At 39.5% G+C, this 15115-nt stretch overlaps 1 protein-coding gene across 1 annotated transcript in view; it reads left to right on the top strand.

The window, feature by feature from the left end:
* NMT2 (N-myristoyltransferase 2) overlaps window positions 1-15115 on the top strand; it is a 35720-nt gene that overhangs the window by 4556 nt on the left and 16049 nt on the right. The window contains exons 2-7 of the mRNA XM_071428925.1: window positions 4164-4299; window positions 9249-9393; window positions 13414-13532; window positions 13629-13720; window positions 13827-13943; window positions 14497-14667. Of these exons, the coding sequence (XP_071285026.1) occupies window positions 4164-4299; window positions 9249-9393; window positions 13414-13532; window positions 13629-13720; window positions 13827-13943; window positions 14497-14667 (780 nt within the window). The remainder of the gene's footprint in view (window positions 1-4163; window positions 4300-9248; window positions 9394-13413; window positions 13533-13628; window positions 13721-13826; window positions 13944-14496; window positions 14668-15115) is intronic.

The raw sequence follows: 15115 nt of genomic DNA on the forward strand, positions 1-15115 counted from the left end.
GACTATCTCACAGTCCTATCCACAGCCTGTTTCTGGGGCAAGGTGAAGTCATTTTGGGGGAGAATGAGGTCTTTTGACCCTTCTCCTGCTCAACTGAATTTTGATTTGCATGTCCCTTTTATGCTGGCTTCACCTTTTTCTTATTCATCAGACTGACAAAATTGTTACTGTGGGTGCAGTTAAAAATATCTTAGACTGTGCCTGTACTTACATATAGCTGAACCTCAGTGTACAGACTTGCCCTCCTGTCATTGAAGTTCTCCTGCTATAAGTGTGTCTCCACTAGACTGAGATAGTCAAAATCTTCCAGAAGTCTAACATTGAATGGTTTTCTTTGTATAATCTGCTGTGGTCTGTGTGCCGGCTGCACTGGGGCAGATGTGTTGATCTGATGTGTGAAAAGGTCGTGTTTCCTGACCTGCCAACTTGTCATGGCAGCACCCTGAGCTCTGTATTGGTTTTCTGCTTCCCACATAGGACCTGAGCTCACAGTTGTGTCATTTTACAGGTGCAGAGCAGTTTGGAAAAAGAGATTTCATGCTTAAAGGTCAACTTTCATAAAAATGGGAAACTTTTTTCCTCCCAGCTTCTACGTGTGAGATAAAATTCAATGTGTGGTCATATAGATGTATCTGACCAGACAGAGCAGAATTCAGATCTTAGTCAGCACACAAGAATGTCAGAGAAAAGCTTTTAATAGGAGCCCTTGGTTTCAATCTTGTTACCTTTGCATATCCTTTGTGATGTCAAGTCCAGCATAATTGCTACAAGTTGAGCAACCAAGTTCCTCCCTTCCCAGCCATTCTCACTCCCAGTTTTAGAGCCTTTCTGTTCTTTTCAAGGCAGAGCATGAGAAGGACAACAAATCCTGAGATGTTTTTGTTCTGCTTCTGCCCTGATCTCCTTGGTATCTCTGGTTGTAACTTGTGTTGGACCAACCTGTTTACTGAGTAGAAGTTTCTGTGTGCTGCCTGCTGCCAAATATCTGGGTTGCAGGCGTGCCTAAATAGTAGGATGAGTAGAACTCTATTTAAATCCTCTTTTTACACTGTGTGGACTGTAACAGTAAAAAATAAACTGACCCAAGCAGGAGACTGCATAAATAACTGCTCAGAATGATCCCTGGATAACCTGTCAGACAAAGATACCAGTATTTATTTTGCAACAGTGTGAAAGAGTTAAACCTGAAGGTCATAAACCAAGGACTGGGATTTTGGAACATTAAAAAAAAATTAAAAACTAGTAGTGTATTTTTAAATGCCACATATATTTTACATAGTTTACTTCTGTCTTCCTTCTTTCCCTGCTGAAGACTATACATTTCTAAATGAAAAAGGTCTTGAATTGGTCAAAGTACAAACTATGATTGTCCTGGTAAAAGTACGTTTTGACTGGGGATAACATTAGTAAAGCTTGGCAAAGCTGATGTTTCTCCAGCTGCCAAACTTTTTTTTTTAGCTCAATTGTTCATTATTTCACCAAACTAAATAAAACATTGACCCTCATGTAATCCTAGTGAGCAAAATTCCCCTGTGGTGTATGTGACACTGGATCATCCTGAAAGACAAGAAGAGAAGTGAGCTGCACTGGTGCAGTTTGGGGCTCAGTGCCTGCTCAAGGTGTCTGTTAAGAGCAGTGTTTGCTGAAACTCCAAATAGCCTGGTGTTCAGCACACAAACCCTTGGGAGGCAGCTCAGAGACACAGAGGCATCATTTGTTTGCTATATGTGAGGTGCTACAGGGAAAGACAAGTTTGTGGACAGTTGCAGAAAGTAAAAAAAAGACTTCCTTAAATGAATCCCAGCAAAGGTGAAATCACTTCCCCTGGTATTTTTATCTCAGTTTTGCCAGATAGAGGTGGTGAAGTCCTCAAACACATGTTGAGGTTTTACTGCTTTGTATTTATAACTACTTGCCAGTCTTTTGGCTCAATTCTGTGTTTAAATTCTGTACAAAATATCAGCTTGGTATACAGGCCTTCAGATAGATTTACATTTTATTCTTTGACACTGTGCTGCCCAGGTGGCCAAGGAAGCCAATGGCATCCTGGCTTGTGTCAGACAGAGTGTGGCCAGCAGGACCAGGACAGTGATCGTACCCTTGTACTTGGACTGGTGAAGCCACACCTTAAATCTGTTTTGAGCCCTTCCCTGGCCTCAAAACTAGAGCTGGAGCATATCCAGAGAAGGGCACCAAAGCTGGTGAAGGGGCTGAATAATAAGTCCTGTGAGGAGTGGCTGAGGGAAGTGGGGTTGTTTAGCCTGGAGAGAAGGAGGTTCAGGGGGGATCTTACTACTCTCTACAACTCCCTGAAAGGAGGTTTTAGCCAAGTTAGGGTCGGCCTCTTCTCCCAAGTAACAAATGACAGGATGAGAGAAAATGGCCTCAACTTGCATCAGGGGAGATTTAGATTGGATGTGATGAAAAATCTCTTCACCAAAGGGATTGTTGAGTATTGGTAAAGGCTCCCCAGGGAAGTGGCAGAGTCAGCATCCTTGGGGGTATTGAAAACATGTATAGATGTGGCACTGAGTGATATAGTTTAGTGGTGGACTTGGGTTAATGCTGGGCTCAGTGATCTTAAAGGAGTTTTCCAGCCTTAGTGCTGTGATTCAATGAAATTGTGATTCATTGTGGATCATGTAGGTGACCCGGCAGTATGCTTATTCTGCAACAAAAGACGTTCTCCCTGAGTCACTTACACAAGTCCATCTTTTGTTTCTGCAGCCTTCTAGTAAATGCTTCAAACTCTCTTATGTCTCCAGTGTATTTGGTCTGCTCTGCTGTTGTCCACTAAGTAGCAGCTTGGTCCTGTTCTAGAGGCATTTACAACACTTTCATTCTGGGAGCATAACTCAGTGTAAGCTTGAATGTTATGAACTTCTTGAGATTGATCTTTCACTACAGACTATTCTAAAGGACAGTAAGGATCTCACAAAAATCAGTCTTTGCTTAGCTGCATTGTTTGGTTAATTGCAGGCTTTGGGCCTCCCAACTGGAGGGAGGGTGCTTACTTGACAATACCAGCTCAGGCAAGGTATAGATGCTAAGACTTGTCATCATAATCTTGAAAGTGAGCATGTTACAGCAAATAATATATCCCTTGCAAATATGTTCATCGTAATAACTTCAGTTATGTTCTTCTGAGTTTTCTTTCTTTTTGTTTGTCAGTATGATACATGGGGTTTTTCCCCCTCCAGGATTAAAAGAAACAATTGTTTGTTGCATTGACTTTTTTTCTTTTCCAGTGAAAAACACCCAAGGCCCCCAAACTCTGATATCTGTCTTCAGTTCCATTATGTGCATATGGTTTTGCTGAGAGATTAGCCTCTTGAAGACAGTTTAGTGTTAATTGACTCATTGCCTCCATATTTTTGTTCTGTCTGAGAGTTGCTAACACATCCCACACTTTGCAAATTCTGATCTAATCTTGATTCTATATCTTGATTATCTTTTAAATAAAAATCTCCTTGAAGAATAACTTAAGTTATCAATAGTCAAAATATATCAGAATCCTCAAGTGCAATTTTTACTTTGTTGCTGAGGCTTTTTAATTAAAGTTGACCCCATTGTGCTTATTGTTTTAAAGCACAAATATTTGGTTAGTTTTATATTGTCTCTTACTGGGATTTCAGCAAGACTTTCATTGCAGCTTAAGTTAGGAACAAAATTTCCAGAAAACAGAATGTTTCATCTGGATTCTTCTCAAATTCAGATGTGTCTTATGGTTGAGCATGAAGGAGAAAAAGTGTTGGGACACTAATAGTTACTGAGTTTCCAAGGAGGTTACTTTCCTCAGTTCCCATACTTTCTTGTGTTCCTCCGAACTGTTGAATTTGGTCATTTTGTTTTTGTGCTGGATAATAGTCTGGAGAAGAGCACTGGTTTCTATGTAGTGTCACAATTTAACATGAGTATGTCAAAATGCCTGGTTGTGCTAGTGTCAGAGTATAAAACAAATGAGACAGCACTTGCAGGAAGTTTTTCATCAACTCTCTCAGTTCCCCACTTCCTTGCTTTTTGTCCGCTGCCTTTTCTTTACATTCAAAGCACTGTTAGATTTTTCATATCAAAATGCTGGCTTTTCCATATTTAACTTTTTTTAAATTTAAGGCTCAGTGGTATTGATTTTTCTTATTGCACATTCTTTGCATCTCTGGCAGAAGTCCTGGAGGGGATTTGGGAGCGAAGAAGAAGAAAAAGAAGCAGAAGAGAAAAAAGGAGAAACCAAATTCTGGAGGCACCAAATCAGATTCTGCATCTGACTCCCAGGAAATTAAAATTCAACAACCTTCAAAAGTGAGAGCCTGGTTCTGTTTTAATTTGTGCGTGCTTTCTAATTTAATTTTAATTTGCATGTCACTTGTTGTTGAAGTGAGTTGGTAGCTCTGCCTTACTGTGTGAAAATTAAGCAAATGGTTCCTGTCCTGAACAGAGAAGCAAGCCAAGACCTGGTGTTTTCAGAGGTGCCATCACCACCACGGTGGTGTACTGTGAGAAAGGCAGAGGAGTTTTGTCTTTCTCTTTGAGCAGTTAGAGCTTGGGCTAGTGACAGCCTCATTGCATCGAATCATAATCTGTGATGTATGCAAATAAATAGATTTTGCATTTGATCAATTGCCTGTAGTTTTTAGCCACCATCCACCTTAGCTTAGTGCAGTTTTGGTCACTTGTGCAGCATGAAGCTCTCTCAGCAGCAGCAGCAGGAGGGAAGGTAGGGCTGCTGTGCTAAGTCTCTTTAGGGCAAGCAAGCAGCATGTATTTGTATATTAAATGCAGTAATCTTAAACATGGAGATAAAGGCTGAAGAAACATTTTGCTTTCAGAAAGGCTTCCACTATAATTAAGAATGCAAAATTGCTTGTGGGAATGTACAGTCCTTGTGGATTTTCTGATAAAATAGCATTGTCTGTGTGTGCTTTTGTCTATCATGTTCTGAATGAGCAGTGAATAACATGGTGTTGTGCCTTTTTAGCATACAGCTTTTATCCCAAGAGAAATCTGAGTGCAAGAACTAAAGTTTGTAAAACTAAGGAAGTTTATGTACGGTTGAGCATATTGAGGTAGTTATATTTGCTTTATCTGATTATTGTGGAGAATTGTATCAACAGGAATCTTTGTCCTATAAAATTTGACAAGTACATTGGGGCTACCAACTAATTTTAGGGGACAAAGATTGTGTTCTGGCTCATTAGGATAGTGATAGATTTTTGTGTTACCCTGATTGCTTTGCATGGGCACATTTGGCACAGGGGACACTTTATAATGTGTAGAGAGATCTTAAGTACTTTGCCACATGTTTTGATACTGCCTTTCTGTAACACATGGCATGAACTGCTAATACAGGAAGGCTGTTGGCAAAGGATGCACAAGTAACTCACTCTCTTACAACTGGCGTGAGGTCAATTTTTGTGTTAACATAAAGGCATAGTTAATTGTTATAGTATCCCGTGAGTTCGTTGATTTGCTGCTGACCAAGTGTGTTGGTCCACAAAAAAAGTTCCATGTGTTGCCTCTAATTGCATTAAAAGAAATCTACTTCATAGTTTTTTGCATTTGTGTGCAAGATTTTACTCCTGCACCTCTCTGTGTTGCACACCATTTCTCTGATGTGATGGGTGGTGCAAACGTGGAAGGCTATTCTTGTTCCAAGTTGTGTGCTTAGAATGGCACTGTTCATGATTATTTTACTGACACAAGTTTAGTTGGTTCATTAGTAATCTCACAAAAGTTTCTATTTTATTGGCATAAAGAAAAAGGTCTTATATAAGATTTTCTTTCAAGCTCTAGGCAGCTAAACCACTTTACTCTTCTTTTATGGCTTCCACTTTTCTCTAGTTACAAATGCATCAACATTGCCTGGGGGGTTATTTTGCCTTCTCTGCTGTGTTGCAGGTCTGTCTTAGACAACTATTCTGTTACAGATTTTTTGAAAGCATCTTAGACTGCTGATCTGGATCTGTGTGGAAAAGTATATTTATTTTGTCTGCTACTCAAGTAATACTTAAATTTTTTATTCATGTGCTGTATGAAATTTAATACAGAAAACAGGCTTCTAGTGTTTGCTTGCTCTTGGTTGAAAAGAATATATTTTAGAGGAGAATGACATTGCTGACCTTACCTCTAAGAGACTATATGCAAGATCATCAGGCAGAACTCAGTGGGGCTCATTGAAAAGGATTTTGAAAAAGTATTTGGAGTTCATGTGAGTTTGTGAACAGATCTGTCAGTCTGGAGATGAGTAAAGCAGAACAGTGAGTCTCCTTGGCTTCTGCCTTCTTCATATGTGATGGTAGTGATAGGAGACCTTTTGAACTCTGGTGTGAGTGCAGTCATAGCAGTAGAGGATTGTTAGCATTGTATGCTTACAGTGACTTTGAGGAGACTTCACTGCCCATCTCACAAGACTTCCATCTCTCCCTATTACAAGTTCCAGTGATTTAGGCTGTCCACACTGACACAAAGAAACCTTGCCATATCTGCAGTCTCATCAGTCATTATTGTAGCCACTGGTGGCCTACACAGCCTAGTCACAGAATAATAGATTGGAAGGGACATCTGAAGGTTTTTTGACCAACCTGCTGCCTAGAGCAAGTCCAGCTAGATCAGGTTGCTCAGGCCTAGATCAGGTTGCTTGGTGTCCAAGGATGGAGACTCCACAATCTTTGTGGGTAACTTTTTCCAGTGTTTGACTACAGTTTTCAGTTTAAAAAAAAAAAAGTTATTCTTTATATCTAAATGGATTTTGCTGGTTTGCAATTTGTCTCCTTTGTTTCTTGTCCTATCACTCTGTTCCTCTGAAAAGATTTGGCTCAGCTTTCTTTATACCCTCCCATTAGGCAGTAATAAGATTTCTCCTACTCCCTCAACTTTCTATTTTTAAGGCTGTACAAACCAAGGTCTCTCATCCTCTTCTCCTTGTGTGTGATGTGCCTCAGCCCCCATTTATCTTGGTGCCCTCCAGAGAACTCGTAACAGTCTGTTAATGTTCTCCTTCTCCTTGTAATGGAGAACCCCAGACTGTAAGGTGTGACCTCAGGGATGCCAGATGAAGGGGAAGACTCCCTGGCCAATCTTACTGGTACTACCAATATGCAGCTGTCCTTTGCTGGCCAGCAATCTGCTGGCTCATGTCCAGTCTCTGCTCACCTGAACCTCCAAATTCTTTTCTGCAAGCTGCTTCTTAGCCAGTCCATGCTGGCCTCTGCCTTTGCATGGGTTTTTCTATCCTAGATGGAGGACTTTGTATTTGCCTTTGTCAAACTTGATTAAGTTTCTTTTTCCAGCTTGTCAGTAGCTTTGAATAGCTGCTCTGTGGTTCAGCATATCAACAATTCTAGAAATTCTTCTTCTAGGTATCATCTGTGCACTTGCAGAGAAAGTACTCTTTGGCAAGTCCAGATCATTAAACAGTGTTAACCCCTGAGTCCTCCCCCTTGCATTCCTGGAAATGGGTATGACATTCCCCTTTATCCATTTATAGGAAACTTCCACCAATTCCTATTTTAAACTTAATAGATGTTAGTTGCACTAACATCAGCCAGCTCCCTTAGCATCCTTACATGCATTTGGTCTGTTTTCAGGGACCTAAGCATGATTAGTTTGCTCAACAGTCCCCAGCTTTCTCTCAGACTGCTGCAGTGCACAGGGACATCCAAGGCCTGAGGTCATCAACAAAACTGAGGCAAAACCACCATTTCCTACCTCAGCCCCGTTGTACAACAGGGCTGTCTTGTGCTGTGAAGAGATATTTGCCCTAAACTGAAATTAAACAAAAGAGCTGGTTTTTGTTTTTCTATTTAATGTGAAGTTCTGTGTAGGTTTTCCTTGCTTTCTACTGAAGGAAAACAAAAAGTGTTAAAAGTAAACTTCTTAGTCAGGCCAATCTCTGACTGTTTTGAAGTGAAAGGAATTCCTCCTGATATCCCTACCCATGGTCTATTTAGTACCTCAACATTAATTTCTTACTTATTGTTATGTTAGCAAGATCTTTCTTAGGAACTTTTTTTTTTTTGATTTTCTGCTTTTTTAATGTAGAAGAGATATTATAGACTTTAAATAAATATACAGAATAAATTACTGTGTGTCAGCATTTATGTATGATTTCATGATGTACTGATGAGATTTCAGAATTTATCTAGTGGCATTAGTAACTTATGCCTCTGTTATCTAATCTAGAAATAAGGTGGGCTTTTTAGGCTGGAACAGTGTTGTTCTAAAGTGTATAGACATGTTAATTCACATGTTTAATTCACATAATTCACATAATTACTCAGCTGACAGGTGTTTAAGGTGAAATTTGCAATACTTAAACATTAGGCATTTTGTTTCATTAATTTAGATAATAAAAGTGTTTATTATAAATAGTAAATGATGGACTGCTTGAGCTCCAGGCACAAAGTTTTGCTCTTTTTGTGATTGAGGATACCAGAGGCTGATCACCCAAATTAAGCTTTACCTTCATTATTACATTTATTTTATGGTGGTTTTTCAATGTATGAATCCTAGAAAGAAAGTGAAATATGGAAATAGTAGTCCTTTGCCATTCAGTTAAAAAAAAAAAAACAAAACCAAAACCGAACAGTCTGGCTTGAAATCTCTGTGCAGAATTGCTTACAATTTTCCAGTACATTTGAGACTTCTTTCAGATGCATTATTGCACTGCAGTCTGGGGAAACCTGAGCACAAGCATGCTGTTGGTATGCCTCAGAACAGGACTTACCACTAGGAAGATAACAAAACAAAGAGATTTAAAAAGAGAGAGGGAAAAATCCCTTTAGATTTAGAGGCCTGTTACCATTATTCTGCTGTACTGTCCTTTGCAGGAAAAATTCTTATTCCTGTTACATTTACTCAGAGTGATCAAAAAACTCCATGTGTACCAATGGTACCTTTATTGTTAAATACTTAAACTGACCCTTTTTTGGTATTTTATTGTGTTTTACCAGGGGAACAGGGAGGCATTTTTTATTGTGATACAGTATCCTGTCTTAATGCTGCCGTATTTGTGTTAAAAATGTTGATGTTTCTTGGTTAAATGCAAGTACTGCTGACAACTGTTTTGTTTACCTGTTGCCCACCTAACTTTTTTCCACCCTCCTGTCTACAAACATTGTACCTAAACTAACCATGATGAGAAGAGTGCCTGTGAGAATAGGTAACAGTAAAAGAAATTAACATGTTTGTACAGCTATTCATGAAGTAAATGTACTCAATAAGCTTCTTGTTCTGTTTGTCTATTTGTGCAGAACCCAGCCATTCCAATGCAGAAGCTTCAAGACATCCAGAGAGCAATGGAGCTGCTCTCTGCATGCCAAGGCCCAGCAAAGAATATTGATGAGGCTGCCAAACGTAAATACCAGTTTTGGGATACACAACCTGTACCTAAACTTAGTAAGTTTGACCGGATCTGTGTGAAAGAGCTGTCTTATGATCATTAGAGAAATGTTGTGCTAGCACTGTGACATGTTCTCTAAAACGGGTATGAAGTTGGACTCTGTGGTAGGGATCCTTAGTCTTTTGTGTGTGTTTATGTGCAATTCTTGATATTTAGTTTATGTGGAGTTCTTGATGTTTTCCAGGGAAGTGGTTGTCTTCCCCACAGATAATATGCAAGATACAGTGTTAATAAGTCTCATTCTGATGTCCTCTGTAAAAATGGGAAACTATTGAAATAGCATTCTTTTGTGTATTTTAGGTCTGAAATATTGAACAATAGAACATAGAAGTCTTTTTCACTTTAGGAGAAGTAAGAACTCTTAAGTGGTGACAAAGAGTAAACATTAAATTTTTTATTAGTAGTATTTGTTTTATTTATTTATTTATTTGGATTTCCCTAATTTTTTTTCAATAAATGGATTTGCTATCACAGAAGTAATGACTCTCCTGCCATAGGTAGCACTGTTTTCATACAGCTTTAAATAGACAGTGGCACTTGTCTGATACACAAACTCTTTCTCTGCTGTGTGTTCATGTTCTCCTCCACAATGTACACTACTTTGAAGATAAGCTTTCTCAGATTCTGTTCTCTGTTCTTGATTCCAAGTGAGATGATGAGGTGATCTCTCCTTGTCTTTAAATTTATAATGAATTTGACAAATTATTTTTATATTGATCTGATCCCTGATAACGCAGTTGGTAAATCTTCTCATTGTTGGAGGAAGTAGTTGCTGACTGTCTTGTGTTTTCTGTGTTGCTTTCTGAACCTTCTTTTTCTGCTTTCATTATCTTCAAGAGAAGCAATTACAGCTTTTCAGTGTGAACATACCTTGGGGTCCCTACAGGTAAAACCAGTAGCTGGTGCTGCTCTGTCCTGCAGGTTTCTCTCCATTGCACTGGAGACTGGTATAGAATAAGCAGAAATAAGGTAGAGTCTAAAGCACAGGAGCACTCTGCTCATTCTCCTCCACAGACAGCTTTTCACATTAATCCATGGCTATAGGTTAATATGCAGCAATCTCATTTCTTCCTGACTTTTCTTGCATAGAGAAGTCCTGAGTAGAGTCCCTGGATACAGTATTTTCCTCTGGATTGAATTGAATTGAATTGAATTGAATTGAATTGAATTGACCTGCCATGGCTTTTCTCTATACAAACTCTATCCAAATACCTGCATAAAGTAATGGTAGTAATCATCACCAGGAATCCAGCCTAAGTGGAGAAAGACCCTAGCCAAAATAAGTTAAAGGGTAAATCAAAAAAGGCTCTAGCCATAATCAAGGTTTTCCAGAGCTAGTTCAGTGTCTGTGCAGTAGTGCCAGGAGTTCAGTTCAGGCTAAGCAATGTATCTTACAGCACTTAGTGGGGAGAGTCTGTCAATTGCCAGTCTAAAATGGCCTAAACAGTGGCTCAGAAAATGATTTGTTAGTGGTGTTCAGTAGAAATATGTTTCATTGAATTTGGTCAGTGAGGTTTTGTCCAACAGTCTCTATGAATTTCTTCTTAATCCTACAGATTTTTTAGGCTTTTCTTTATATGCTGAATTAACAGATTGGGAAGTCATCACTAGTTGATATGCTTTGTGTGTTTAGGTGGAAAAAATAATTTAACAATTCAAGAAAATGTTGTAGAGATCTTTGCATTAAACTCACTTCAGAATCCTTTGGGCTTCAAGTTAAAAATATTAGCAATAGGTCTTTAGTTATGCCAAACCTGCCATTTAGTGACAGTAATATTTGGGCTGTTGGTACTTTTCAGAGTTTGCTTAAAAATGCTAATAATTATGACCTTCAAACCTGAATGGCAGGCCATAAATATTAGTCAGGATTGTGAATCATATGGAAAAATTCATACTCAAAGGAAAATTGACTGTCTAGTTTGATGATGGCTGACAATGAGGTTGAGTGTTTACAGGTAAGAATCAGAGGGAAGGCCAACAGGGCAGATACCATGTTGTGAGTCAGTTCTAGACCTCCCAGCCAGGATTAAGAGGCAAATGAAATATTCTTTAAACATCTGGCAGAAGTCTCACAATCACTAGCCATTGTTCTCATCAGGACTTCAGCGTACATAGGATTTACTACAATTATAAAAGTGACTTAATTATAGATTCTTAAATCTAGATTCTAGATAACAGCATTCCTACTATACGCAACTCACATTGCACACAGGCACAGAGTTGTTTACGTGCTACTGTGTTCAAAGGTGCCTGTTAAAAATTCCCCTTGAGCCCAGTGACATACATTGAGTCCCTTGCATTTCTCAGCAGGCAGGGGTTGAGCTTTGAGGAGTGGAGGGTGTCAGTGTAGGCCTCGTGCTCAGCAAGTCTTCAGAGCATAAAAGACATCCCTCTCAGAGGGAGGAGCTGGTGCAGCCCACTGTGGTCCAGGGCACTGTAAAGGGCCTCACTTAGGACCACTCTTCATAGGATTGCCAAATAACTGGCTTTAATCATCAGTAAGTTTCCCTCATGGTGGTAACCCACGTTGGTAACTGCTTTTTGAAAACAAAAAGCCGAAAAATCCCATCCAGTAACAATGGTACCATTTCACTTGGGCTACGGTTCAGGTAAATGGTGTTTCAAAGCTGTCAGGGAATAGCTGATTATTAGGAAATAACTGATTATCCCTTGTTCCCCACCTTGTTCAGGCAAATGATGATCCTGATACAGTCAGTGTCACTCCCACCTTTACTGTGCAGGAGCTCCTGTTAACAGTCAAGGGACATTTCACTGCCCAGCTGGTTTGGTCAAGGCTTACTGGGAACTCCTGAGATCATAGAGCAGGCCCAAGGATGGATGGAGAGATGCACTACCAAAGGGACTGCAAGGATGCTGAGGTTATGCAGGGAGAAAATCAGGAGGTCCAAAGCCTGACAGCGTAATCTGACTTAAAGGACAATGCTACAAGAAAGACAATGAGGTGCTGGACTGAGTCCAGGGGGGGACTACAAACCTGGTGAAGGGTCTGGAACACAAGTCTGATGAGGAGTGGCTGAAGGAGCTGGGGTTGTTTAGCCTGGAGAAAAGGAGGCTCAGGGGAGGCCTTATCACTTTACAACTACCTGAAATGAGGTTGTGGCCATCTGGGGGTCAGCCTTCTCTCACAGCTAATGAGTGCTAGGACAAGGAGAAACTACCTCAAGGGGAGCTGTGCCAGAGGAGATTTAGATGGGATGTTAGGAAAAATCTGTTCACTGAAGGATGGCTGAGAATTGGAAGAGGCTCCCTCGGGAAGTAGTGGGGTCCCCATCCCTGGAGACATTTAAAAGATATGTAAATATGATGGCTAGGGACATGGTTTAGTGGTGGGCTTGGCAGTGTAAGGTTAGTGATTGGACTGATCTTACAGGTCTTTCCCAATTTCTATGATTTGGTAGGTGCTGCTCCTTAGAAGAGGAACAGCTGCAGTTTATTAGCTGAAGACTGGTGCTGTAAAGTAAGGGAGGAGAAGAAAGCATGCCTTCAAGTAGGATTTTAGGAATTCATTTCACATACCAGCAGTATCTCTGCAATGCCCTCACTTTGCTATGTCACTGCTCCTGAGTAATCCTGTTGAGTTCAGGTCTGTTCAAGTCAGCAGTAAACAGGATCTGAGCCATAGCTTGCTAGCTGTGAGTACATGTTCTCATGATGAGGCTGTGGAGCTCATGGCTGGCTAAATGCTGTGCTGATAAGTTATTGCCTCTTGTGTTATGAAATGCAGGGTATCAGTTGAGATGGAGTGGTTCTGTGCATATCTCTAAATATTATGATGAGACAGTCATTAGTCTGAATGTGGTCTAGGAGAATGAGAAGTAGTGTAAACTAATAATACTAATTTTTTCAGCATTTTTAAAAAGCTTCTTGTTCCATTTACATAATTATGAGGAAATACATGATGTGAATTAAATGTAGTTACAGAACTATCAGGAAAGCTAGCAATGTAACAGTTTTTTGGTTTGTTTGTTTTTTTTTCTCTCCTCCTCCCTCAAAAGATGAAGTCATAACTTCACATGGTGCAATTGAACCAGATAAGGACAATGTCCGCCTAGAGCCATATTCTTTGCCACAAGGTTTTATGTGGGACACATTGGATCTTAGCAATGCTGAAGTTGTAAGTAGAACAATTTTTATATGTATCTAAAATAATTCAAGTTTTTTCTGATTCATATGTGGATAAGTCTTTGGATTTTTTTGTGTATGTTTTCAGCTGAAGGAGTTATACACACTATTAAATGAGAATTACGTAGAAGATGATGATAATATGTTTAGGTTTGATTATTCACCTGAATTTCTTCTGTGGTGAGTAGCAAGTTCCACATTTTGTTCTGGCTGGAGTGCAGTGAAGGGTGTTTTTATTACATCTTCTTAGGCAGTAATTTGTAATTATTTCTGTCATCAATTCTAGGGCATTGCGTCCTCCGGGCTGGTTACCGCAGTGGCACTGTGGGGTTAGAGTGTCTTCAAACAAAAAGCTGGTAGGATTCATAAGTGCCATCCCTGCAAATATTCGTATTTATGACAGGTAAAATGCACCAGTACTTTTGTATTTGTTAAAGAATAATGCCACAAAACAAACCTTGAACTGGTATCCATTGCTTTAGAGAACTTAAAAAGAGAGAACAAGGTGAAGAGCAGCAATGTTTATTTAAGGAATTTTTCTAGTGATGGATGATACAGATAATGCCATACAGTTTTCTGACCTGCTGAAAAGCATTTCTAGTTGATCAGCTGGGCTTCTTGGCCAAGTCTTCGTACACCGACAAACATAAAGCATTGTGACTCCACATAGCATTGCTTGGATGCTATACTGCATCTTAAAGTAAAGCAATCAGTTAAGTCTTGATAGAGCTCTGGTAAAGGAGTATTGCAAACCTCTTAGAGATAGGTTGCATATTGCAGTTTGTCACTGCAGACACATAGGCACAGATTAGTGTTCGTTGCAGATGTACTTTGTCACAGACAAGTTTATTTAACTTCAAATTCTTCTGTCACGGTATGGAAAATTGTAATTATAAAAATAAAAACATGCAGTGTGTAACTCTCTTTAATTTTTCCACTACTTAATGTCTTTTTAGTGTGAAGAAAATGGTAGAAATCAATTTTCTGTGTGTCCATAAGAAACTGAGGTCTAAACGGGTGGCACCTGTATTGATTCGAGAAATAACCAGAAGAGTAAACTTGGAAGGAATTTTTCAGGCTGTTTACACTGCTGGGGTGGTACTTCCCAAACCTGTGGCCACTTGCAGGTAACCTAGGTGATGTTCTTAATATTATTGGCTCATATAACAGTAATTTTTAGGAAAATTTAATGCAGTTGTCTAAAACCAGTAAAAGCATAAAATTCAAAGCTATTAAATGTTGTGGCCTTGACTAACCTGAAGGCCTGAGTGTTTGTCACTGTTGGTTTTTTTTGGTGTTGGGGTTTTTTATCCCCTCTTCCCTCCCAGTGCCCCGGATAAAACAGCTTCTCGGACTAAAATTTAATTTGTGGTTTGTTTAGCATACTTTAAATAGACTAACAGATGTTTCTGTTGACCTTCTGCTGGCAGCCCTGCTAGCAATGACAACATTGTATACCTGTGTTTTTCAAGTGGCCTGTGTCTTTACTGGGACACTTCCCTGTTAACCTGGTTGCTTGCCAGAGATGGCAGAGCATTTCTGGTAATTGTATGATTTGCTTTTTTGAAATACTTT

Source organism: Agelaius tricolor, unplaced genomic scaffold (genome assembly GCF_023055355.1).
Source record: "Agelaius tricolor isolate 1412-34295 unplaced genomic scaffold, bAgeTri1.0.p SCAF_6, whole genome shotgun sequence".
Classification (NCBI taxonomy): domain Eukaryota; kingdom Metazoa; phylum Chordata; class Aves; order Passeriformes; family Icteridae; genus Agelaius; species Agelaius tricolor.